Genomic DNA, 26,934 nt, shown 5'->3' on the forward strand with positions numbered 1-26,934 from the left:
GGGGCGGGGGTAGGTACTGAGAGGTTAGGACTTGGCCATATGTTTTTCAAGGTCGCCATTCAACCCAGGACAGATGACATCTTATTGAAAATGCTATTGAGGTGCTTCTGTACAGGCAGAACAGACAGATGGAGAGGGAGGTGCAGTCATCAGGAGATTGAGGTTTTCATAGACTTTAGGTTTCAGATTACTTTTTTTGTTTTTCTTTCAGGGCCACACCTTAGGCATATGGAAGTTCCCAGGCTAAGGGCTGAATCGGAGCTGTAGCTGCCAGCCTATACCACAGCCACAGTCACAGCAATGCCAGCTCCGAGCTGCATCTGCAGTTCACCGCAATGTCAAATCAGTTAGCAGCCAAGGTGAGTTTTGAACCATAGTCTGCACTGCAGACTACACCGCAGTTCACTGCAATGTCAGATCCTTAACCTACTGAATAAAGCCAGGGAACGAACCCATAACCTCATGGATATTAGTCAGGTTTATAACCTGCTAAGCCACAATGGGAACGCCCAGATTACTTTTTTTTCCCCCCCGCTTTTCAGGGCCGTACTCGTGGCAAATGGAGGTTCCCAGGCTGGGGGTCCAATCGGAGCTACAGCTGCTGACCTACGCCACAGCCACATCAGATCTGAGCCGCATCTACAACCTACACCACAGCTCACAGCAATGCCAGATCCATAAGCCACTGAGCAAGGCCAGGGATCGAACCTGCAACCTCATGGTTCCTAGTCGGATTCATTAACCACTGCGCCACGACAGGAACTCCCAGATTACTTTTTAAGACCTTTCTGTAGAGTGAGATTTTCCTGCCATGAGTGCCAATTATTTCTGAGAGCAGAGGACAACTTTTGTTTAAAGGCTCTGGAACAAACAGACTGTGGTTGAAATCTCACCTTGGCCACTAACTGGTTTGTGTGGCTGGGGTGTGGTAGCTGCCTTCCCCATCTATAAAGGGGCCCCTCATGGTCGCTAGGTTGGGCTGGAGGGCCGTGGTCAGCAGCGAGCATCTCTGGCCATCGGTCATGACCTGAGAGGTGCCATCTCCCCTGGGCCTGGGTTTTCTCATCTGTGACATGGAGGCCAGAGCATAGTAGACCTGGGGATTCCACAGAAGCTGTGCTCCCCGCCCCCAACCTGGGGACCCACATGGCAGCAATGACTGTCCAGGGTGCTGCCAAGTCTCCCGCCAGCAGAAGGAACGGAGGCCACAGCTGAGCGGAGTACCTGGTTTATTTCAGACACGGGTGCATCTCAGGACAGTGGCTGATGCTGGGCAGAGGGGGCGGGGCTAGAATTCCACCTTGCAGGCTGGGAAAGCCTCGTCCTGCATGGACACGGTGCTGTTGCTGCCCAACACTGTGATGCCCAGCGCCTGGTGCCGGGCGTGCGTCTCCTCGTACCACTCGTGCATCGCCACCGAATCAAAGGTGGGGATCAGTGTCACCTGTGGGTGGGACAGATGGACCAACAGTGAGGGGGAACACCCTCTGCCCTCCTGGCCCAGCCTCCTGGCACCTGAGGCCCCTGTTGTCTGCGGCCTGGATGCCTGCAGCCAGTGGACAGCCTGTCCTTGAAGTCCCTTCTCTATCTCATGGCATCCAAAGGACTTCCATGAGACAGGACCACCCCATGCTCCCCACCTGCCTTTCCACCACGGCCATCCCCCCCTCTTCCTGTGCCCAGGCCTTCCACCCAGCTCCATGAATACACTAAGCCCGCTCTCGCCTCTGACCTTTGCCCGCGCACCGCCCTCTGCCCGGGATGCTCCCTCAGAGCGAGGCTCCTCCTACCTAAACTTGCCTCATCTGTCACCCTTCCCACGGGGACAACCCCAGTCCTCAGGGTCAATTCTCAACTTTCCTAGCTGTGTAGACACCACACACACACACCACCCCTCCTCCTGGCCAATTCTCACAGCACTGGAGGTCAAGAGGTGGAGGTCAGGGGGAGATCACACCAGCCCCCCGCCTGCAACCTCACCCAGGTTGGCTGTAGACACACAAGGAAGCGGATATAACAGGAACAGAGTCCTGACAGCTGGGTGGGACTCCTACATTTGCCCTCATTGCCATGTGACCTTGGGGACATGGCTTAATCTCCTGAGCCCTACTCCTACTTCGGATGTGGGCGAAGGTCACACGGACCTCACAGGGCTGTGCAGGCTCAAAGGAAAGACACTAGGAAGCCCTGACCCTGCCTGGTGCCAAGGTCCTGGCCCATGTCCCAGTGCTTTTTGCTGTCACTGAGACTGTGACATTCCTGGTGGTCACACACCTGGAGGTCCCGGTCCCACTGCTGCTTGCCAGCCAGGAGCGCATCCAAGACGGCCCGCATGCCCTCTTCCTTGTGCTGGTCCTGGCCGCTGATGACGTAGCAGAGTGCTCGCACCCGCCGGAAGAACTCCTCGTCCACCAGGCGGGCACTGCTCCCGCTGGGCAGGTAGGCCAGGTCGAGGTAGACAGGGGAGCCGGGTAGGGCTGCCGACCCTCCTGGCCGACTACCAGCTGACCCTGTGGGTGTGAGCAATGGGATCAGTCATGAGTTCTGGGGACAGGGAAGGGGCTGAGACCCAGGAGCCAGGATGAGGCTCCTGGTTCCACTTCACCTCTCTGAGTGAGTGGCTCCCTCCTTGGCAGGAGGCCTGATCTCACCATTTTATGGTTGACAAGCCCTCCCTGGCAGAGGCAGTTACTCAGTGAATCCTGCAAACACCTCAGCCAGACCCTCAGTGCCTGGACACAGACATCCCAAGGGCCTGGGGGAAGGGACAACCAGGGAAGGCTTCCTGAAAGAGGGGGTTTGGGAGCTTGAGCCCCTAAAGTAGCAGTACCTGGAATGCTCTGCTGCTTCAGCAGCATCCATTTGTTTAATTACTCAAGGGACACCTATAAGGTATTTATCAAACCCTCCTGGGCACCACACCCTGGGGACATGGCAGTGACCAGGACAAAGAAATCTCCTTGCACTCAAGGGTGATGGGGAGCCACAGTGGGTATGGGAAGGACGGAGATGCAAGAGGGAGATGCAGGATGCGGCAGCCTGGCTGGAGACGGGACAGCTGCTTTGGGGATCTTATTCATGGCCCTGAACATGGAGTCTGTGCAAGGGGGACAAGGCCACCACTCCTGGGCCAGTGAACTTATCAACTGATTGAGGACATAGCTGGGTCCTCGGCACAGAAGCTCGCCAGATGTTTGACATTTTAAGACCATAAATGGCATCTTAAGTTCATAAACGTCACCCAGACCAGGGCGTGGGAACAGAGGGCTGCTGGGGCATTTGCAGAATGAATGAAACCCCCAGCTTTGGGCAAGTAAGCGCCCTTCACACATAACTGGGGACAGTGGCATTGAGGATTGAGAGGAGCCCCAGGAAGGGAGAGCCACCATGGCCATAGAAAGCAAGAGGGAGACAGGAGCAGGAGAGGCAGAATAGCAATGAGAAGATAAGGGGAGCATGGGCAGAAGCTGTGGGCAGGAAGGCACAGGTAGGGCAGGGACTTGCAAGCTATGTATGGCCTGCGGGCCAAGTACAGCAATTGCTTGTCTTTGTGAATAAAGTTCCCCTAGAATACCCATTCGGGTACTTACTGAGCTGCAACTGTGCCACGACACCTAGCTGAGTCGCTGGGACAGAGACTGCCTGGGCTGCAAAGCTGAAACTACTTCCCCTCTGGCCCTTTAAGATGGGCTTTGCTGACACCAGTGTGGGTGGCTGGTTTATTAGCGCACAGGGAGCAGGAGATCCCAAAGGGCCAAAGATTGTGGCTTTTGAAAGAGGCCAAATGCCCTGACAAAGAGGTCCTCAGATGACCCTTCAGCCTCTAGGTACCAGGCCAGTCCATGGCCCTGGGGGCCACCTCTTCTATTTCTCTGCCACTGTGCTGGGAACCCCTGACCTGCCAAAGGTCACTAGGGCCCACCAGGTGCCTCCCTTGGAATCTGCCCTGGAAACACAAGAGGTGGTGGCTCAGGGAGGCACTGAGGCTAGAAGATATTCAAGAGACCAGGGTGGGAGTTCCCGTCATGGCTAACGAATCCGACTAGGAACCATGAGGTTGCAGGTTCGATCCCTGGCCTTGCTCAGTGGGTTAAGGATCCAGCGTTGCCATGAGCTGTGGTGTAGCCTGCAGACGCGGCTTGGATCCCGCGTTGCTGTGGCGCTGGTGTAGGCCGGCAGCAACAGCTCCGATTCAACCCCTAGCCTGGGAACCTCCACATGCCGAGGGAGCGGCCCAAGAAATAGCAACAACAACAATAACAACAACAACAAAAAAGACAAAAAAAAATGATATTTCAGCATGTGATCAACAGAGAAAACCACTAGATAGTCCCCTTTTCTCTTTTCCACACTTCATCCTGGGAGCCTGTTATGTGTTTTGCACTCCCGGCATGTCTTTGTTTTTTATTTTTTAATTTATTTATTTATTTATTTATTTATTTTTGTCTTTTTGCTATTTCTTTGGGCCGCTCCCGCGGCATATGGAGGTTCCCAGGCTAGGGGTCGAATCAGAGCTGTTGCCGCCGGCCTACGCCAGAGCCACAGCAACGCGGGATCCGAGCCGCGTCTGCAACCTACACCACAGCTCATGGCAACGCCGGATCGTTAACCCACCGAGCAAGGGCAGGGACCGAACCCGCAACCTCATGGTTCCTAGTCGGATTCGCTAACCACTGCGCCACGACGGGAACTCCTGAAATATCATTTTGATGTGGTAGTGTGCAGAAAAGAATTAACATAGCAGGATTCAGGGATGATGGTACAGCAGGAAGATCCAGGACTCTGTCTTCCCATCTAGACAGTTGTACTGACAGCCCCTCTCTGTAAGTTTGAATCAACTTAACATGGGATGTAAAGGACTGCACATTTTTTTATTCTTTCCTTCTCCCTTCATTTTTTTCCCCCTTTTTCCTCTTTTGGGAGCCAGACATTTAAGGACTAGGACAATGAAAAACAACTGCATATATAGGGGTATTTAGAAAGCAACCACAGATGCCCAGTGAAAGGTACAGGATCAGCAAAGACGTGAGAACATCTTACGTTTTACATCTCAGACTGATCCCCAGCACAAAGACAGCCTATGATGACCAGACAAACAAACAAAAAAAGCCACTGCAAAGCCTGGGAAAGGGGAAAATTTGGACCTCCAGAGTTACCACATTATTAGATTCAAATATACAGTTTCCAACTGAAAAAAAAAATCAGAGTTCCCATCATGGCACAGCAGAAACGAATCCAACTAGGAACCATGAAATTGTGGGTTTGATCCCCGGCCTCGCTCAGTGGGTTAAGGATCTGGCGTTGCTGTGGCTGTGGTGTAGGCCAGCAGCTATAGCACTGATTAGACCCCTCGTTTGGGAATCTCCATATGCCATGGGTATGGCCCTAAAAAGCAAAAAAAAAAGCAAGTGAACAGAGTCTAAGGGACATATGGGATACTATCAAAAAGACCAACATACACATTATTGGAGTCTCAGAAAGAAAAGAGTTTGAAAGAATCAGAAAGATTATTTCAAGAAATAATGGCCAAGGAGTTCCCCGGTGGCTCAGTGTTGGATCCAGCATTGTCACTGTTATAGTTCAGGTTGCTGCTGTGATGCAGGTTTGATCCCTGGCCTAGGGAACTTCCATATGCTGTGGGCATAACCAGAAAAAAAAAAAAAAAAAAAGGCCAAATCTCCACTACATGCACACACACACACACACACACACACACACACACACACACACACACAAAATATACATATTTTTAACAGCTGCACCTGCAGCATATGGAAATTCCAGGGCTAGAGGCTGAATTGGAGCTGCAATTGAGGCCACAGCAACACCAGATCTGAGCCGCACCAGCAACCTATGCCATATCTTGCAGCAACACCAGATCCTTGACCAACAAGCTGAGCAAGGCCAGGGATTAAGCTCACATCCTCACAGAGACAACTGTTGGGTCCTGCTGAGCCATGATGGGAACTTCCTCTTCCCATATATTTTTTTCTTGATTGCACCCATGGCATACAAAAGTTTCCAGACCAGGGATTGAACCCGTACCACAGCAGTGACATTGCCAGGTCTTTAACCTGCTGAGCCACCAAGGATCTCCGAGAAACTTACTATATTTGATAAAAGACATGAATACAAATTTCTAAGAAACTCAATGAACTCCAACTAGGATAAACTCAAAGAGAACCACGAGACACATTATAGTCAAACTGATCAGAGATTAAGTGAGAATCTTTTTGATAGAAAGCAGTGAAAAGAGAACATTTATAGCTATAAATGCTTTTATTACAATGAGTATCTCAGATCAACAACCTAACTTTACAACTAAAGGAGCTAAAAAAAGAAAATAAATCTAAAGCTAGCAGAAGAAAGGAAATAATAAAGATCACAGCAGAGATTTTAAGAATAGAAAGAAAAACAACAAAACCAAAAGTTGGTTCCTACAAAAGATTAACAAAATTGACACATCTTTAGCTAGATTTACTAAGAAAGAAAAAGAGAGATGACTCAAATTAGTAAGATCAGAAATGAAAGTAAAGGAGTTCCCATCGTGGCTCAGTGGCTAACGAATCTGACCAGGAACCATGAGGTTGAGGGTTCGATCCCCGGCCTTGCTCAGTGGGTTAAGGATCCGGCGTTGCCATGAGCTGTGGTGTAGGTTGCAGATGCGGCTCGGATCCTGCGTTGCTGTGGCTCTGGCTCTGGCCAGCAGCTATAGCTCCGATTTGACCCCTAGCCTGGGAACCTCCATATGCCTCAGGTGTGGCCCTAGAAAAGGCAAAAAGACAAAAAAAAAGAGAAAGAAATGAAAGTAAGGATGTTACTCTCAATCCTATAAAGATAGAAAGCATTATGAGAGTACTATGAACCACTATACAAAAACAAACTGGATAACTTAGATGTACAGTTCCTAGACACAAAACGTACCAAGACTGACTCACAAATAGAAAATCTGAATCGATTTATAACTAGTTAGGGAGATAGGATCAGTAATCAAAAGCCTCCTGGGGAGTTCCCATCGTGGCTCAGTGGTTAATGAACCCAACTAGTAACCATGAGGTTGTGGGTTTGATCCCTGGCCTTGCGCAGCAGGTTAAGGATCCGGTGTTGCTATGAGCTGTGGTATAGGTTGCAGACTCGGCTCAGATCCCGTGTTGCTGTGGCTGTGGTGTAGGCCAGAATTACCATATGACCCAGCAATCCTACTCTGGATTATATACCCCCCAAACTGAAAGCAGGAGGGAGTCTCAAAGAGGTATTTGTACATCCAAATTCATAGCAGCATCATTCACAACAGTTAAAAGGTGGAAACAACTCGAGCGTCCATTAATGGACAAACACTGTGTAGTCCATTCGTACAATGGAATATTCAATCTTAAAAAGGAAGTTCTCACATATGATGCAGCATGGATAAAGCATGAGGAAAGAGGAAGAAGCCAGTTACAAAAAAACAAGTACTGGAGTTCCCGTCGTGGCTCAGCGGAAACAAATCTGAGTAGCATCCATGAAGATGCAGGTTTGATCCTTGGCCTTGCTCAGCGGGTTAAGGATCTGGTGTTGCTGTGAGCTGGTGGTGTAGGTCACAGACACAGCTCAGATCCTACGTTGCTGTAGCTGTGGTGTAGCTCTGATTCAACCCCCAGCCTGGGAAACTGCATATGCTGTGAGTGCGGCCCTGGAAAGACAAAAAAATAAAATTAAATTAAAAAGTACTGTTTAATAATAATAATATGATAAAACAATCTTTAATAAGTATTAGTTAATAATTAATAATATATAATAATCAATAACAGCAATTATATCGATATAGACATTAATAATATTGTTAATAAATAAAATAATAACAATAAAAAAAAAGGACCCCTATATGAGGTTCCTAGAGGGGTAAATTCAGAGATAGAAAGTAGAATGGTAGTTGCCATGGGTTAGGGGCACGGAGGAATGGGGAGTTAGTGTTTAATGGGGGCATGGTTTCAGTTTCACAGGATGAAAGTAGTTCTGGAGATAAAGGGTAAAGAGAGCTGTACATGTACTTAATACTACTGAACTGTGGACTTAAAAATGGCCAAAGCTAGTAAATTTTATGTTACATTTATTTCATCACAATTTTTTTTTTCTTTTTTGGCCACCCTGCAGTACATGGAGTTCCTGGGCCAGGGATCAGACCAGAGCCACAGTTGTGACCTCAGCTGAAATGCTGGATCTCTAACACACTGTGCCAGGCTGGGGATCAAACCTGTATCCCAGTGCTCCCAAGACACAGCCAATCCCATTGCGCCACAGTGGGAACTCCCTCATCACAATTCTTCAAAATTGAAGAAAAAAAAAAGGTAGCAAGCCTGAGACTGTTACCCACAGAAAACAGTCAGATTGGGCCTTGGGGCCATCTGGGAACTTGGATTTCAGAAGGGTTCCCATCATTTCCCAAATTTTACGAGTGGCTCATGAGCCTATACTATTTGTACAGCAATGTAGTTTAAGCTATATACCTGTTTGGCCCTTTCTGGGGAGTCTAGAATTTTGGAATATGCCATATTGTGATTTATAAGAAATATATGTATATTTGGTCAGCCACCTTCCTGCCTCAGCTCCCAAAACCCTTGGAGTTTTCTCACCAATAAGAGCAATGGGAGCATCTTCTGTTATACTTGGTTTCCTGTCCTCAGGTCCTGAACCCACTTTAGAGCCATAAATGTGAAATGGGTGTCTTATTATTCATAATGAGCCCTTTCTACCACAACTGGTTTTATGTAAATGAAAGTAACTCTGGATTCCCTTCACGGTGGGGGCTGGTTGCCAGGAGAACCAGTTGTGTGATTAGAGGTTTTGAACTTTCAGTACTAGTTTCTGGGGAGGGGAGGGGCTTGAGGTTGAATCAGTTGTCACCGACCAATGATTTGGTCAACCATGATTATGTAATGAAGCCTCTACGAATGCCCCAAAGGACAGGCTTTGGCCCTCTTGCAGAGAGCTTCCACATCACGGAAACAGAACACTTTATGCCACCGCACTGGCACCCCAAGTTCCGTGAGGACATTAAATCCCTTGTTCAGAAACCTGCCCTATGTATCTCTTCATCTGGTTATTGATTCCTATCCTTTAATATCCTTTTATAATAAATTGGTAATCTAGTGAGTAAATGGGTTTTCCTGAGTTCTGTGAGGTGCGCTTTCAAATTAACCAAACCCAATGAGGGGGTCACGGGTTTACAGCCAGTTGGACAGAAGCACAGGTAACAAACTAGACTTGCAATAGGGACTCTGAGTGGCAGAGGGTTGTTAGAACGTCCAGTTTATAGCCAGTTGGTCAGAAGCACAGGTAGAAACCAGGGCTTGTGAGTGGCATCTGAAGCAGAGGGTGGTCTTGTGGGACTGAGCCCTTTACCTGTGGGATATGATTCTATCTCTGGGTAGAGTGTCAGAATTGAGTTGATCATGGACACCCTGCTGGTGTGCATAAGGTGCTTGTTGGTGTAGGGAAGCTTACACACACACACACACACACACACACACACACACAACTGGAATTAGGACCAAGAAAACTTTTTGATTGGTGTCATAAGTGGGATTTGCTAGAATGGCCCTGGCTCACAAAAATATGTGGTTTTTGAAGAGGAAGGATAATAGGGCAGGGAATGTGGAATTTCTGATTAGTCACCCAGGGTACAAAACTGCAGCTGAACTGTGATTGGTTACTGAAGGTAAAAGTTACCAATGAAATGTGGAACACTTAGGAAGTTGGCTCACTGGATCTATAAGGAAATGCAAAATAACAGGCAGCATGCTAACTATACAGTTTCCCGGGGTTATTCTTATCTGTCAGAGTCAAAATGAAAGTCAAAAGAGTGCTCATTTGGACTCTGCTGCTGAACCAAGCTCAGATTTGGGTCAATCTGGGCTTTGGTCATTAGCCTCAATGCAGCCCAGAGAAGGAAAAATTATGCAGAGGCAATAGGAAGTACTTCTAAGACCTCTGATCACCAAGAAAGTAGTGAATGTAGGGGAAGGGGGAAGGCAAAACCAAGAAACAACTAAAACCAGGGGATACAGTGTGAAAAAACTGACTTTGATTTTGTGCATCAGGATCATCTGTCTCCTACAGAACCTTTACCAAAATTGACTGGGGACCATGTCTTTGGTTTTGAATGCTGCAGAGCAGAACACATTTGGGTTGATGCAGGACCCACAGCTCACTACTGGCAACCAGAGCCTGTTCTAGACATGCAGGGGGTTGTTCCTAAAGGAAGAGCCAGCCTAGTAGACTAGATAAGAGCCACTGAAAAGGGTGTCTACCCTGAGTAGGGGGATGACCCAACCCCCCCCAATAAATAAATCTGAGTGGGACACCCCAGATGAAGCAGCTGAATGCTTCCTATGCAAGCCAAGTGGGACTGGCTTTACAGTAACTGCAACATTCACCCACTGAATGCCTGTTACCCAGGTTACTGTAAATGCTGTGATTAAGGGGACCCCTATTGCGTGGGCCCCCCGTGTCACTTTACTGCTACAAAAGTGAACAACAGTTCAAGAAGCTTTATCAGATCTGCTATTAGAACTTCCTCTGTGAGTCCTACTGACATCAATAATATTAATGTAGGAGTTCCCATCATGGCTCAGTGGTTAACAAACTCAACTAGCATCCATGAGGACATGGGTTCGATCCCTGGCCTCGCTCAGTGGATTAAGGATCCAGCACTGCCGTGAGCTATGGTGTAGACCGGCAGTTGCAGCTCCAATTCGACCCCTGGCCTGGGAATCTCCATATGCCGCGGGTGCAGCCCTAAAAAGACACAAACACACACACACACAAAAGAATATTAATGTAATTAAGAAAATGGAGAGAGACACAGGGAAGAGTCAAAGGACTTGACCTATCAGAGTGGAAGTCTTCAGATGGCTGTTTTTTTTGTTTGTTTTTTGCCACACCTGCAGCATGCGGGAGTTCCTAGGCCAGGGATCAAACCCTCACTACAGTAGTGACTACGTTGGATTCTTAATCGCTAGACCAACAGGGAACCCCCAGATGGCTGCTGAAACATGGAATGAATAATGCAGACACTGATGGAGTTGAAATGGATATTGATGCAGTGCTACCAGAGATTGGGTGGACATGTGTGACCCTCAAGATTAAAGGGCCCCAAATAAGTCACTATTTACCTTAGTTTGCAGGAGTTTCAAAAGCTGCAAGGGATAAATGAGGGAGTCTGGGATTAAAATATACTATTATATGTAAAATGGATAACCAACAAGGACCTACTGTAGTACAGGGAACTATGCTTGATATCTTGTAATAACCTATAAGGGAAAATAATCTAAAAAAGACTACATATATATATAATATATATAATACACACATATATGTATAACTGAATCGCTTTGCTGTACACCCAAAAAGATCAACTATAGTTCAATAAAAAAAAAAATTTTTAAGCCAGAAGGCAAAGATTATGATGAGAAACCAGACCAGGAATCCTTTGGGGTGATGATTAAGAAGATTAAGGTACAGACAAAAGTAGGACCAGCATTCCGGCCCAAGCCACATGCACTTGAGTGGATAAAACGGCCAGGAGAGAAGAGGAAACTTTCTTGGGACTCCCTGATAGAGGAGCCCAAAGCATAGCGACTCAAACACCTGTTGGTGAAATCTTAGTGAGGGGCCTAAGGTTAGATTGGGAAGAACTGGAGATGCAAATGTGGATATGATTAAGGTGAAAGTCTGGGTGAAAATTGGGCTGGATGAACAGATTCTGTGGTCACATCTCCTTCACGTGAATATATTGCCAGGGTGGAGATGATGTCTGACTGGGGATTTCTTCCTCTACCCAACACTGTGTAACAGAGGCACGGAAGCCCACCTTCGGGCCAGTTTTAATTGGGGACACTAGATGGGAGCCGCCAGAACTGCCTGTGCACACATAGGCAGCTAACTTAGAGCAATCTAGAACATCTGGAACACCTGGTGAGCAAAAAGAGATAACCAATTTAATAATATGCCAGAAATTGGAGTGCTGGTACCCACAATTTTGCTGTACCACGGTGCGGGCCTGCGAAAAAGGTGGATGGTTCATGGACACTAACTGTAGGCTGTCAAGGTTTAAGCAAGGTTGTATGGCCCATTGGCTCAGCAGTTCTGGACATGGTTTCAACCACACAGAAAATGCAAGAAGGCTGCTACTCAGTGGAGACCTTGCAAATGCCTTCTGGTTTTTTGCTTTTGTTGGTTTTTTTTTTTTTTTTTGCCTTTTAGGGCTGCATCTGTGGCATATGGGGGTTCCCAGGTTAGGGGTCCAATCGGAGCTACAGCTGCAGACCTACACCACAGCCACAGCCATATCAGATCTGAGCCACGTCTGTGACCTACACCAGAGCTCATGACAACACCAGATCCTTAACCCACTGAATGAGGCCAGGGATCGAACCTGCCACATCGTGGTTCCTAGTCAGATGTTTCCGCTGCACCACAACGGGAACTCCCCTTCTTCTCTATCTTGATGTCAGTAAAGAGGCAGCAGCAGCTGACCTTTACATGGGCAGGATCGCAATTTATCTTTCCTGTGCTGCTACGATGGTATCTGAACTCACTGGCTTACTTGTCATAATTTGGTCAGAGCAACAAGTACTTGATGCAGGTCCCCAGTGTAAAAATACACTATACTGATGGCATGGTGGTGATAGCGGAAACCAAAGAACAGGCTAGGTCTGATTTTAAAGCAACAGTGACTCACATGACCAGCTGAGGTGGGTTAATAAATCCAGCAGAGGTCCCTGGGCCTGCCCAAACAGTAAAATTCTTGGGAAGAACCTGGCTGGTCTATTCTACAAGAGGCTAAAAATACACTGCTGTTGCCGCCCCCCACCCCACATCCAAATGAGAAGCTCAGCGTTTGGTTGGTTGAATTGGATTTTCGGCTGGGAATACTGCTAGCTCCCACCTGCAAGGCTACTCGAAAGGAAGCTCTGAGTGGGGACTTGAATAAGAGCAGGTCTGAATTACAAAAGGCAGCAAGCCCTCTCAATGTGGCCTTTGGGCCCTGAAGACCCCACATTCAGACATGATGTGGGGAGTGTCTGCTACCCATACACTGCAGACTGGAGCTTCTGATAAAAGCCTACGAGCACCTCCCAGCAGTGACCACTGGGATTCTGGACCAGAGAATTCCAAGATGCTGCCGCAAGGATGTGGCATTTGAGAGACAATTATAAATGCGATTGGGCATTGATTGAGATCACCTCGATGGCTGATGGACAGAAAATACCCATGTCTTGGGTGATGTTGGAGAAACACTCTAATAAGGAAGGCAGTGCCCAGAAGAGTTTCATAATAAAATGGAAATGGTTCATTTGGGAGCATGGTGCCAAGGTAATGGAGGCGGGGGGGGGCGCCTGCTGTGTTTTGAGCAGGTAGCCTCTTTTCCTCTAGGATCGAGCTTGGAGCTGCCGGAACTGACTAGCACATGGACATGCCCTATGGACAGCTCTCAGCGGAACCACACAGAGCTGCATGCTTTATGGTTGGTAGTTTCAAGAGGAAAGGATGGTATCCTGTTTGGGAAGGGGTCACATTAAGACCCGTGGATGGCCAGCAGGTCTGAAGGCAGCAAGAACAAACCAACTCAGTGGGCTAAATTGCTCGCCGTTTTCCTAGCAGTGGTGGAAGAACGGGGCAATGTTGTAAAAGGCCCTGTGTTTGGGTTATAACTGATTCCTGGGTTGCAGCCCATGGCCTGGCTGTATCGTCAGCTAGATGGGCAATGGAAGCCTGGACTATTAAAAGGGATGCCTGCATGGGGCATGGCCCTATGGAAACCACTCCAGGAATTTAAGCGGAGCATCAGAGGAGGACATGTGGTTGTCCATCAGACCATCAGAAGAACCAAGTTTGGAAGGTCACTGAACCATCAAGTGGATGTTTTGATGTGCTCCTTGAGGTGGTCACTGATATCCATAAATGAGCAGGCATGGGGGGGGGGGGCTGCTTGTGTTGCAAATGTGGTCTGCAGCCATGTAGAGAGGGGGCCAAACTTAGATACATTCTTCTGGCACCCTGCAAGGCACAAAATGCCAATAAGAACTGTTCTGTCAACAAGAGAGAGAAACTGCAGATGGCTATGGGGGGAATTCCCTGGAAGGGGGGAGGCCGAGCACAGAGCTGGCAAGTAGATTACATTGGCCCAAAGCCAGTAGCCTGGGATGGGAATGGGGGGCTACAGATGAGTCCTCACAGGAATAGACTGGGTTGCATACCTGATGGCAGATGCAAATGCTCAAAATACTATTAAAGGATTGGAACAGAAAATACTGTAACAATTTCAGCCACTGAGTTGCATTCTACAGACCAAGGAATGCGCTTTACAGCCCACATTTCCAATGGTGGTCCTAGAGGTAATGTGGACGCATGCAACACTGTGTTCCTTATCATCCTCAGGGTAATGGTTTAATAGGAAACTAGAATGGGCAGCTGAAATGTCTGCTGTCTAAAACAGGGGGATGAAGGCCTAAGAGGCTTGCCTTACATGCCTTCACGAGTGTGTGCTCACACTTAACATGTGGGGGACTCGGCAAGGGCCCGCACTGGATGGATTCCTCCATTGTTCTGGAGGATGTGGGGAAGTTGGGGAGGATGCTGATGTGACTACAGAATTCTTCCCCACATCCCAGCACTTTTCTTTTTTCCGCCTTGATGCAGTGGTCCCTGAAGCAGGGATGATTCCTAAACAAGGAACTGTAACTGTACCTTTCAACCTTTACAGGAGAATTCCCAATGGCCTGATGGGGCAGTTTGTGCCTTCATCCCCTCTGGCAAAGTTGGGGCCAACAGCAAATGCTGCTGGACTGCCTAGAGGGCCCGCTAGTTCTATACCCATGTAATCCTACTCTGTATGAGTGGCTCACAGAGGAGGAGGCACCTGTGAGCCTAGTTTCCTGCCAGGAACCTGGACCAGCACAGTGGCCGAACCCAATGTCCCTTCCAAGGGTAGAAAAGCATGGGTAAGGAGAAATGACAAATGGAGAGAAGCAGAAAGAACAGCCGAGGGTAAAGGGATGAATAAGTGGGTTATGTAACGAGGGAAAGCCAACATTTTATTAATACCTGGAGGCTCAGAGCAAGAGAATAATATGACCTCTTAGCAGAAGCACACCAGACGCCAGGCTGAGTGAGGCTAATGTACCGAGAAAACCAGCCCTGCTTTGGGGACCCAACAGGGTTGAACAGCAGCCTGTAAACCTGAAGGGCCTCACTCTGAGAGACATTCTGGTCCTAAGATATATTGATGAACAAGACCAACTGTTAGTGATGAAATGGAATTCTAAGGATGTGTCTGTATCTTCTGACTGCTATTTTTCAGGCTACTGCCTACTACAAAAGGCCGTCACTTGGGAAGGAATTTCCTAGAACTGCTTCCTACTGGGACTTCACGCTGGGTGCAGTGTATGGCTCTAAGCAGAGAGAGCTACATAATCACTGTGTAATTATAAATCTTGATGATCAAATGCTTAGAAGGGTCCCTGGTTATGATGGACAAAGTATAATGGCAGCATGCCCAACAGGCCACAGTATGGTATACATGGACACATGTCACCCTATTTTTGTGGGTGGAAAACTCTTAATCAAAATAGGGAAAAACAGCGGGTCCCTGAAGGGATTAAATCTGGGGGCATCACACAGTGGCTCAGTTTCCACGGGGAACAGCTCCAACAGACACAAGGCAGGTCGCAGGAAGCTTCGGGGAACATGCAGTCTAAATTAAATTACATCTAGGTGTGCTTACCATTCATTCAATGCTAGTCTGGGGATCCCACATTTTGGGGTGCAAAGCATGCATCCTAAATGCACCCAGGCCATTAGTACACAATGGCAACAAGGTCCCTGCTGGATTCAACAAGCCTGGCCCACAAGCCAGAAAGAGCCTTAGGGTACATAGGTGCTGGTAGGTATCCCAGGACAAGTGGAATTTGCTTTTCTATTCTTTTCTTCTTTGTTTCTTTTTTGTCTTTTTAGGGCTGCGCCCGTGCCATATGAAGTTTCCCAGACTAGGGGTCAAATCAGGGGCGCATCTGCCGGCCTATGCCACAGCTCACGGCAACACAGGACCCTTAACCCACTGAGCGAGGCCAGGGAACGACCCTGGGTCCTCATGGATACCAGTCAGACTCGTTTCCACTGAGCCACGACGGGAACTCCCAAGTGGAATTTATTTTTAATGAGAATCAGCATTCAGAGGAAAAAGATTCACTAGAATAGGCAGATGAGAGGCACTTCTCTTCCAGGTGGAAGGCAAAGGCCGCCAGGGAAGAGAATGAGGTTTCAACAAAGTAGGTCAGGCAGACTCAGCCCATAATGCTGGAGAAGCTAGATCCCAGCGTTGGGAAGCGGCCTGCCTGCGCCCTAACTCAGCAAGGCTTCTGGGCTATTTTAAAACAAACAGAGGCAGAAGTAGCCTCGGGGCAGCAGCCCTCAATCCTAGCTGCCAGGCTCAGGGGCAGGCACACACACCTACAAGAGTGTTAGGGCCACCCCCCACCCCCCAGGCTTATACAAGTTCTCTGGGGGCATCTGTGATTTACAGACACTCTGACCACCCCTCACCCCAGGAAAGCTAGAAATAGAACACATCCTGCGGCACAGTTAGTGGGGGGAGGAATATTCTACATACCACTTGCGTTCTTCCCACAGGAGGGAGGTGGGCCCTGCTTTATAACACAGACTCTTCTATAACCAGACTCTGGTAGAAGCCTGTGAGCTGAGGCAGGGTGACCACCTTTGTCCCTGGTCACCTTGGAACCCGGAGTTAATTGAACGGAAGCCAACTGTCACGACCTCTGTCCTTAATAACATCTGGGATGTGGGCAAAGGCAGATTCTATTGGGAAGGCAAAGTGAACACCTCTGTCATTCTTACTGATTTGTTCTGTAATGAAACAGAACTGTACCATGACCACGGTATAATTCGGTACAAACTTGGCCTTGCTAAGGTTCAACCTGATGTGCAATGTGTCCTATAATACTACTGATACTGCCAATCAAATGCACTGAGAGACTGAGCTAAAGCCTCCTCAGGATGTAATGCCTGTGGGAAATGCCTGGTCTGAGGAGGAGCTGGATCTGGCTAATCACCTACTGATTTCTGTGCTAAATAGTTGCACACAAGTTTACCATACGGAACAAGTAGCAGATGACATTTTTCTTTAAATCGACCTCTACCCGACACCAGCTTCTCCAAATGTCAGGCCTATTTGTGTCGGTACAATTGTTCTCTCTGTTCTACAGATGTTGCTGCAAGTGTAACTGCTGTAATAGGTATGATTGTTTGGCTGTAAGGGGTCTGATTCACCGGGGAGCAGACTGTGATCTTGTGATTTACAAGAAAGAGATATATTTGGTCATCCTTAGATGTATTTGGTCTTCTTCCACAAATCCTGGCTCATAGCTCCCCAAACCCTTGGAATTTGCTGATCAATAAGAGCAATGGGAACATCTTTTGTTATATCTGGTTTCTCGTCCTCAATTACCAAAAACATTTCAGGGCCAAAAAGGTGACACAAGTGTCTCATTATTCAAAACAAGTCCTTTCCATCATAATCGGGTTTATGTTAATGAAGGTGACTTTGGATCCCACTCCAGGCTGGGGCCTGGTTGCCAGAACCAACTGTGCGAATAGACGGTTGGAATTTTCAGGCCTTCCCTCTATTTCTGGGGAGGAGAGAGGGGCTTGAGGTTGAATCAATCACCACAGACCAAACATTTAGTCTACCATGACTATGTAACAAAGCCTCCATAAAAGCCTCATAGGACAGGCTTTGGCCCTTTTGCAGAGAGCTTCCACATCAGGGAAACAGAACACTTTGTGCCACCGTGCAGGGCCCCAAGCTCCATGTGGACATAAGATCCCTTGTTCAGAACCTCGCCTTATATATCTCTTCATCTTTCCAATCCTTTAATATCCTTTAATAATAAACTGGTAATCTAGGGAGCAAATGGGTTTTTCTGAGTTCTGTCAGCTGCTCCAACAAATTAATCAAACCCAGTGAGGGGGTCATGGGAACCTCTGATTTAGTTAGTTGGACAGAAGCACAGGTAACAACCTGGCCTAGTGATTGGCACCTAAAGAGGAGGGCGCTCATGGGACTGAGCCCTTTACCTGTAGAATGTGGTTCTATCTCCAGGCATACAGTGTCAGAATTGAGGGAAACTGTGGCCTACCTGGCTAGTGTCTAAAAATTGGATCTAGGAACCCTTTCCAGTGTGAGTGTGAGGCAGAGGGTGCTTACAAGACCAGTCCCAATAGAAACCCTGGGCCCTGAGTCTCTAAGGAGCTTCCCTGGTAGATGGCCCTTTCCACGTGTTGTCGCAGACACAGTGCAGAGCTCAGGGAATGCACCACGTGGTACGTGACTCCACAGGGAGAAGGTTCCAGAAGCTTGTGCCTGGTTTCCCTGGGGCTTCCCTCCATGCCTTTCCCTATGTTGATCCTGCTCCATATCTTCTGCTGTTACTAAATTTAGCCATGAGCATGACCACACACTGAGTCCTCCCAGCCAATCATAAAATCTGGGGGTGGTCTTGGGAACCTCGACACACATGGGTTTAATAAAATATACTATTACAATATAACTTCACCTGGGAGTTCCCAGTGTGGTGCAGCAGAAATGAACCCGACTAGGAACCATGAGGTTGTGGGTTGGATCCCTGGCCTCGCTCAGTGGGTTAAGGATCCAGCGTTGCCGTGAGCTGTGGTGTAGGCTGCAGGTGCAGCTCAGATATGGAGCGGCTGTGGCTGTGGCATAGACCAGCAGCTATAGCTCCAACTGGACCCCTAGCCTGGGAACCTCCGTGTGCTGCAGGTGCAGCCCTAAAAAGCAAAAAATAAAATACACTTCACTTGTTTCTGTAGGTAACATGGCTACGGAAAGAGTCACCGTGATGGATGTGCCCCCATTACTTTTCCATTGAGAGTACTGCTTGAGCACCTTGGAATTTTAAGAGCTTAAACAGTCAGGCTAGTTTCCATTTGATAGGAGAAACTGAGGCCCATTGGGGGTGGGGGGTGGGGAGGAAGAGTAGCTAAGACCACACAGCAAGTAGGGAACAGGAGGACTTGGGCAGGGAGCCCAGTGCAGGACTCCAGCCCCCAGGCACTTACCGGATGAACCTCGAGTGGTCATCTTGGGGACCGAGGGCTTCCTTGACAGGGGTGCCCGACCTCCTTTGTCACTGGGCTCGCTCCGGGCGCTGAGTGGCCGACTGGCCCGGTCCCCACTGGCCAGCCCCTTGGTTTTGGCAGCAGTCCCTGCAGTGGCTTTGGGGGCAGCAGTGCTGGGGCTGGGGCGAGTGAGGGGCTTCCGGGTACGGCTGAGGCCCTCTCTCAGCCGAGCCTGCTCTGGGGGCAGCATCTCAGGGTCCACCATGCAGATACTGGGTGGGGTGGGCAGTGGTGGAGGGATCTTGAGGGGATCAGGTAGTGGGTCACGGCGAGGGACTCCAAAGCCCTCTGTGTCCTCATCTGAGTCCGCGGTGCCAGGGCCAGCAGGCAGGGGGTCCGAGTCAGAGAGGGTGGGCAGGGACTCACTGACGGATGTGGGTGGCGTCTCCTCGGCCCCTGGAGCACCTGCCCGTTCTTGGGACCGGGCGCTGCTGTCATTGGAGCTGCCAGGAGATACGGGTGCCGGTGCCATGGGCACGGCCTTGCGGTGCTCAAACTCACATGGTGATACCAGGCACAGGTCCACATCATGCGGGGAGGCTGAGCGCCGCACCCGAGGGCCACAGAGTGGGAGGCTCAGCCCGGCTTCGCTCGAGGTGGCAGGCGGTGGAGGGAGCACCTGCTCAAAGGAGACGGACAGGGACTCGTCCACCTCTGTGGAGTGTGGGGAGCCCACCTCAGCGGGTAACGAGGGCGTGGTCACTGTGGGGGAGGCATCTGGCCCCGCCTCTCCACCACGCAGTGGGCTCAGTGACAGTGGCCCACAGCTCTCAGTTTGGCCCTGGTGGGCTCCGGCAGGAGAGGGTGAGCACGGCTGGGGAGTGTTGGTGGCCAGCAGCAGCTCCAGTGTCTTCTCCTCCAAGCTGCCGCCATCCTCCCCAGCCGGGCTCAGCCCCAGCTCCAGGCTGCTCTCCTGGCTGGGGGTGGCCACGAGCTGAGGGGCTGGGGAGCCACAGGCTTCTGTGGGGGGGCTGGCCTCTCCACATCGGAAGCTGGGGGGGGTGCGGGGCCCATTCTCTGCCGGTGGGACACCAGGGTGTGGTGTGTTGGGCGCTCTGCGAGGCTTGGGAGCAGCTTGGGCACCCGCCTTCTTGCTGCTGACCACAGCGGAGGCCGCCTGGCGTACCTCCCTTGGCTCCCTTGCCCGAGGGGCATTCAGCTTGGGGTCCTTCTTCACCTCCCGGGGGGGCCTGGCTTCTTTCTCAGCCCTGCGAGGGGCCTCGGCCCGCAGGGGCTCCTTTCGGGTCACCCCGGGGCGCTCCTGGGTAGACCTGGAGGGCACTGTGGCCCGGCCCTCTCGCCTCAAGCTGTCCCGGGAGCTCACGCTTTCCTTGCTCTCAGCTCGCCGAGGCCCCGCCAGGTCCTGGGGGGTCACCACAGGCTCCCGCAAGAACCCCAAGTGCTGCAGGCGGACCAGGCCATCCAGGAGGCGAGCGGGAGGCGTGCAGCCAGGGAACAGCACTCGTACCACCTTCTCAGCGGGGCCTGCCGGGTGCCACACCAGCAGGGCGCACACGGAGGCCAGTGTGTGGTCAGCAGCAGCCGAGGGTGGGTGCAACACATACATGTCCAGCCGGCCCACACCCATCTTCTGGAAGAGCACTGTGGGCTCGGCCGGCAGCGGCCCGCGGTGCAGGGGCAGGGGTGTGATCCCCAGCTGGGCCAGGAGGCTCAGGGCCAGCTCTGCCTCGTCCTCGCCACGCACCAGCCGCGAGGCGGCCGCCCGGGCGTTGAGAAACACGACCCCCAGGTTGGGGGAGATCAGCCTGCGCAGCCGGTCGTCCCCGGAGCCCCCGCCAGCAGCCGCCTCATCGCGCTCTGCCAGCTTGCGCCGCAGCAGACTGTTGAGGCCAGGGAGGCTGTCGGCGCCCGCGTGGGTCACCAGCACGGCATCCACCCGGTCGAGGTGCCGCACCAGCTTCCAGAAGCTTGACTTGGGGTTAGAGCCCCCGTTGACCAGCACGGTGAAGCCGTTAACAGCGAAGAAGGCGGCATCCCCGAGGCCACCAGGGAAGATGTAGCAGCAGGGCCGGGCGAGCCGGAGGAAGCCCACGGAGGCCGGAGGCTCGAGCAGCTCAAAGGGGGACGGCAGCTCCAGTGACTCAGCCACATACTCCAGGAACTCACGCAGGCCTTCGGAAGCCGGCAGGTGCACGGGAGGGTTTAACTGCAGCTGGAGCACGCCCTGGAGGCCAGACACTTCAGGTGCCAGCTGGGCCCAGTCACCGAAGGTCGGACAGGTGATGGTGAGCTTGGGCGGGTCTGCAGGTGGGGGTGTGGAGGCCAGGAGATCCCGGATCTGTAAAGGGGGGATGGTGAAGGGGGCACCTGGAGCCAGGCAACAGCCAGCCCCTTAGGGAGACTAAGCAAAGACAGCCCTGATCTGCCTTGTGGAGCTGGGAGCACCTTTTGCCCGCCCTTGTTGCCCTCAGGACAGAACCCAGCGCTCGCCACAGCCCAGGAGAGGCCATGGTCCTGCTTGCCACCTGTTCCCCACCTGCCCTCCCCCATCCTCTCTCACTCTCCCTGCCCCAGGGCCTTTGCACTAGCTGTTCTAACCTCCGAGAGCACAGCTTCCTCCAGGAAGGCCTTCCATACGCCACCTTGCACCCTCACCTCTGTGTACTGGTTCTTATTTCACCATCACTATATTACTCACTACAACATGAAAACATGGTTGGCCAGAGGTTTTTTTGCTCATTTGCCCCACCTAGACTAAAGGGTCCAGAAGGGACCCCATCTAGTTCTGTCCCAGATGGGACCTAGAATCTGGGGTACCCCTTGAGGCCTCTGGAACATCTGCTGATCTACGGGCCCAGCCTCGGACCACACACTGTAGTGGGTAATGGGACTGGGCTCTGACAACATATGTTGTCACTGTCATTCCACAGGGGAGGAAGGGATGTTGCTCAGTGGGGAACAGCAGGTGACTGGGACCACTCAGCCCAGTGGGGAGAAACCAGAAATCAGAGGCAGGATGGGGAAGGGATGGCTTACCTCTTTGTCCCCCAGGACCTGGAGGAAGTGGCGAGGTGAGAAGCCCCCCGTCTGTAGCAGCAGTTCCCCTGTCTCCTCCAGGCATGGCCCAGCCAGCACCAGCAGCTTGTGAGAAGCAGGGTCCAAAAGAAGGTTTCGGAGCTAAGGGAGGAGGAAGTGTTCAAGGCCATATTCTGTGCATTGAGACAGCCAACACCCCACTTCAGGGTCGTCCCCAGCCCCAAATCTATATATAACCACTCATTCCTGTCGCCCCAACATCCTAGCCAGTGCTAAACTAGAAGCTGAGATTGTAGCCTATGGGCATCCTGCTGGTCTTTGTGTACCCGCCCCCACCAACTCCTGCTCAATCTAGAAAGCCCAGCTCCAATGCCCCCTCCTCCTGGAAGCCCTGATGCCGCAAGCCCACCCCTCCCACTGGCCCAGCCCCAATGCCACGGGGAAGAAGGTACTGTGTCTGAGTCTGTCTCCTCCAAAGCTCCTTCAGGGAGCGTTTTTTTGTTTTTTGTTTTTTGGGGGGGCTTTTTAGGGCTGCAGTTGCGGCATGTGGAAATTCCCAGGCTAGGGGTCGAAGCTGAGCCACCACTGTCAGTCAGCCTACACCACAGCCACGGCAACGTTGGATCTGAGCCGCATCTGCAATCTACACCACAGCTCAGAGCAACACCAGATCCTTGATCCACTGAGCAAGGCCAGGGATCCAACCCACATCCTCACAGATACTAGTAGGGTTCTTAACCCTCTGAGCCACGATGGGAACTCCCAGGGAGCATTTTTGATCAGAGGAATCAATCTGCACAAGGATCTCTAGATCTGGGGCTCTATCTTGTTCATCTTTCTCATGGAAAACTGAGAGAAGAGTGCAGATGTCCACAAGTCAGAAGTATTAAGAAGTCAATTGAGATAATTACTGGGGTCCAGAGGGAACACACAGGATGCAAACATCAGCCAGGTCTTGCCTTCCCACCTCCAGACCTTCCCTATCCCATCCGTTCCTCCCAAACTCCAACCTTTTCTGATTCTACCTGCTCCCATCACCAGCTCTGAGAAGGGAATAAACTGAGGCTGGTGCCATCACGTGAGGCTTCCTGGGGGAGGGGCACTACTGCTGGGTATCAGGAGTAGGACTTCAGGCAACATGAAGTCAGGGACACGGGAGGTGAGGACAGGGAATGGTGCCCACCCCAGCAGCCCAATTCCCCCAGGAGCCTACCGTTTCCTACCTCGTCACATAGGGATTTGTCTGATGGATTCAGAAGGACCAGCGTCTCCAGGGTATCTCCACGGTGGTGCAGGCTCCGCTGGCCTACGGGGAAATCAGGCCCTGTGAGTGTGGCACTGAGCTCCATGCGTGGGGGTTAGGCTGTCCTGGGGTCAAGCTCTGCCTCACTATGTGACCCCAGGCAGCCACAAGCCCCTCCAGGACTGCGTTTCCCAGGAACCCCAGCCAGGGGGTCATCCTGGGATTAACAGGCATGTGAGAGCTGCAGGTCAGGATGAGGCAAGAACAGGAAACCCGCCTTTGGCAGGCCTCGCGCAAACACCGGTGATGACAAGGCCTCTGCTGCTTGAGGCCCCAAACTGCAGCTACCAGCCCCTTGGGGGATGCCAAGGTCACCTTCATTTTATAAACAAGGAGACTGAACCCAGGGAAGTCCAAGGAGGGGACACCAGGAAAAGGGCACAACATTGGCAAGGGCCCTGAGGCATGATTGAGCTCTGTGTGTCTGAGGATCAGGAAGTGGCAGGTGGGGCTGGAGCAGGGGGTTCTGGGATCCAAAACTTTGTCTGTCCCCTAGAGCCCAGATATATTCCAAATATGAAGCAGCACCGGGCCCTAGGTTTGGAGAGGCAAGGATGCTCCACTGCTGGTAACTTTTTTTTTTTCGCTTTTCAGGGCTGCACCTGTAGCATATGGAAGTTTCCAGGCTAGGGGTCGAATGGGAGCTGCAGCTATGGGCCTATACCACAGCCACAGCAATGCCAGTTCTTTAACCCACTGAGCAAGGCCAGGGACCAAACCCACATCCTCATGGACACTACTCGGGTTCATAACCCACAATGGCAACTCCTGTTGGTTACCTTTTATCAGTTTATCACAGGCTTCTTATCACATGAGGATATTGCCCCATCAGGTGTGGAAATTAAGGCACAGAGAGAGGAAGTGCCGCCAACGTCGCACAGAGCAGACAGGATTTCCAGTCCCCTTCCCCCCATAAAGTGAGGGTCAGGAAGCCACCAGGAACTGCTGGGACAATGAGGCGACGGACACTTCCTTCCCCTCCTACAGCAGCCCAGAGGTGACTCAACAGGCTGGCTGAGGCAGGGGGAGCAGCAGGCGACACCAAGGCCCTGCCTAGCAGCTGCTCTGTTCACCCTGGTCACCCCAAAATCCCCAGAAAGCCACAGGTAGTATGGGGCAGGTGCAGGAATCTCGACCCCCTCCCCAATCTTGTTTTCTCAGCTCCCCGTCCATTAAGTATCTACTGTGTACCTGGTCCTGTGCAGGAATCAGCCATAAACCAGACACAGTCCCCGCCGCCCAGGCCCATGTTCCACCTTCCAGTCCTGCTCAGCAGCCCCTCACTTTCCAAATGTCCTGTCCCTTCACCCGGACCCTTCCCTCCACCCTACACACCCGCCCCAGCTGCCTCTCATCCAAAAAGACCCTCCTCATAGGTTTCCCTGCCCCCACACCTGGCTGCTGCATCTGTCAAATGGGGATAAAAATGCAAGTTCTTGCCTTGGACGGGGCGGGGTTGGGGGGGGGGTGATGACCAAGGGAGTCAGTTCTGGCTCAGAGCCTGGCCCTGCTCTGCACTCAGTAGACCTCCGCTGTATTATTTCTGTGGTTATTTACAGCCATAACCCAGCCCCATGCCTGCCACACTACTGGCACTCAGAGAACATCTCCCCAGTGAATGAGCAGAAGGGGAGCAGGTGGGGCATGCAAGGTCCCCAGCCTCACCTTTCACAATGTTGGAGAAGGTGGCCGAGTGCCGGGACACGAAGACCTTGAGCTGCTCATTGAGGCTGCAGATGCCAGAGTCAATGTCCCAAGACCGGATGCCTGGTGAGGAGGATGGGGAAGTGAGGTGGGAAATCGGTTGGGCTCCCCAGCCCCTAGAATATATCACTAACTAGCATCTGACAAGCAGGGCTGCCACATCCCACTCCCCTCAACCTGCCCCTGCACCTCGCAGCTTGGAGCTTCAGAACCACCCAATCACCCAAAGGATCTCACTGCATCTATCATCTTGGAAGCCAAAGCATAACAGGCATTTTACAGAGAAGACTCAGGACATTGGCAAGAAAGCTCCTGCCTCCTAAATAGTCATCTCCTCTCCTCCATCGTCCTCCCCACTCGCGTCACTGTTCCTTCATCCTGCCAGGCACAGCTTCCACTTCTGAGTCTCTGCATGGAACTGTTACTGTTCCCATAACCCAGAGGTTCTTCTCCCAGCCTCCCCACCCTTCAGATCCTCTCTTTGCAGTCTTCTGAGCACTCCCGACATCATTTGAGCATAAAACATGACCCATCTCCTCACTTTGAGTCCACCCCTCCACTAGGCCGTTAGTTCTGTGAGGGCAGGGCTGAACCTGCTGGTGGTCCCCACTCTAGCCTTGATGCCCTGTGAGGTAACATTCCCCAAGCACGTGAACTGAGACGTGTGCTACCATCTCATTTTACTGGCCTGATCTGAGAGACGCAGATGAATGAATGCCCTCCAACCACGGTGTGGGGTGCACCACGCCTGCCGGTCCCACCGTGCCAAGCGGTTGCAGGTGAACTTTGCAGGTGCACCTATGACTCACCTCCTCAAGTGCCAAATCCCATAGGCAGGCCGCACCCGCCCACACCCCAACACCCCAATTAGCAGATCCTCATGTAGCAACAGAAAGTGGGCCCCGGGGGTTCTGGGCCAGCTCCTCCCTCCAGGATATCCATACTGCTATGACCCGGGGATTCGAGGCGGGCCGGGAGGGCAGGAAGCGGAGTCGCTGCCCCTGCTGCCCAATAGCCCAGGTCCCAAAGCCCAAGCCTGTGTCGTTCTCCTCCCTTCCCGGTCTGTACCCGCCTCGGGGCGGAGCAGCCCAGCCCAACCCTATACGCTGCTTCCTCCACGAGCACCCACGGCCTCTACCTGCGCCATGTGCCTAACCGTAAGGGATCGCAGCCCAGGGACCCCTGGATCCAGCCGCCCCCGGGTCCCCGCCCCGGCCGCTCCATCCTCCGGCCCTCGGGCCGAGATATGCGATCGCGCCCCCTTTCCCCGACCCCGCGTCCCCAGGCGGGGCCGACCTCGTTCAAGCTCCTCCAGCACATAGGCTAGCAGCCCCGGGGACCCGCACTCGCCGCCCACCACGAGCAGCAGCGAGCTGGGTGCCTCCAACGCCCCGGGCCTCGCCACCGCCGCCGCCATCTTCGCGCCGCCCTGACGCTCCCGGCGCCCGCCCCACTGTCCCCGCCCCTTAAGGGGGCAGGACCGGAAGGGCTGAAGACCCCGCCCGGAAACCCCTCCTAGCCAGTTGTCTGCCCCCTCCCACCCTTTGAGGTCTAGGGAGATGGGGGGTACGGACTCGGATGGGTTGGCGGAATCTTGGGTCTCCACTTTGGGCACCCCTGCCCAAATGACAGCTGATTCATTCATTCATTCACTCATTCATTCATTCACTCACTCATTCATTCACTCACTCATTCATTCACTCATTCGTTCGTTCATTCATTCATTCATTCAA

At 51.7% G+C, this 26,934-nt stretch overlaps 1 protein-coding gene across 1 annotated transcript; it reads right to left on the reverse strand.

Moving 5' to 3' along the window:
- Positions 1 to 1,212: 1,212 nt before the first annotated feature.
- Positions 1,213 to 26,653, reverse strand: MAP1S (microtubule associated protein 1S). The gene is made up of 7 exons (XM_047776624.1): positions 26,498 to 26,653; positions 25,163 to 25,264; positions 23,418 to 23,500; positions 22,195 to 22,335; positions 19,138 to 21,496; positions 2,275 to 2,510; positions 1,213 to 1,444 (listed from the first exon to the last, which is right to left on the reverse strand). The coding sequence occupies exons 1-7, from the start codon at positions 26,616 to 26,618 to the stop codon at positions 1,289 to 1,291; spliced, it is 3,198 nt and encodes a 1,065-aa protein (XP_047632580.1). The 5' UTR covers positions 26,619 to 26,653; the 3' UTR covers positions 1,213 to 1,288.
- Between the last annotated feature and the right edge of the window lie 281 nt (positions 26,654 to 26,934).

This window comes from Phacochoerus africanus, chromosome 4, assembly GCF_016906955.1.
Source record: "Phacochoerus africanus isolate WHEZ1 chromosome 4, ROS_Pafr_v1, whole genome shotgun sequence".
Classification (NCBI taxonomy): domain Eukaryota; kingdom Metazoa; phylum Chordata; class Mammalia; order Artiodactyla; family Suidae; genus Phacochoerus; species Phacochoerus africanus.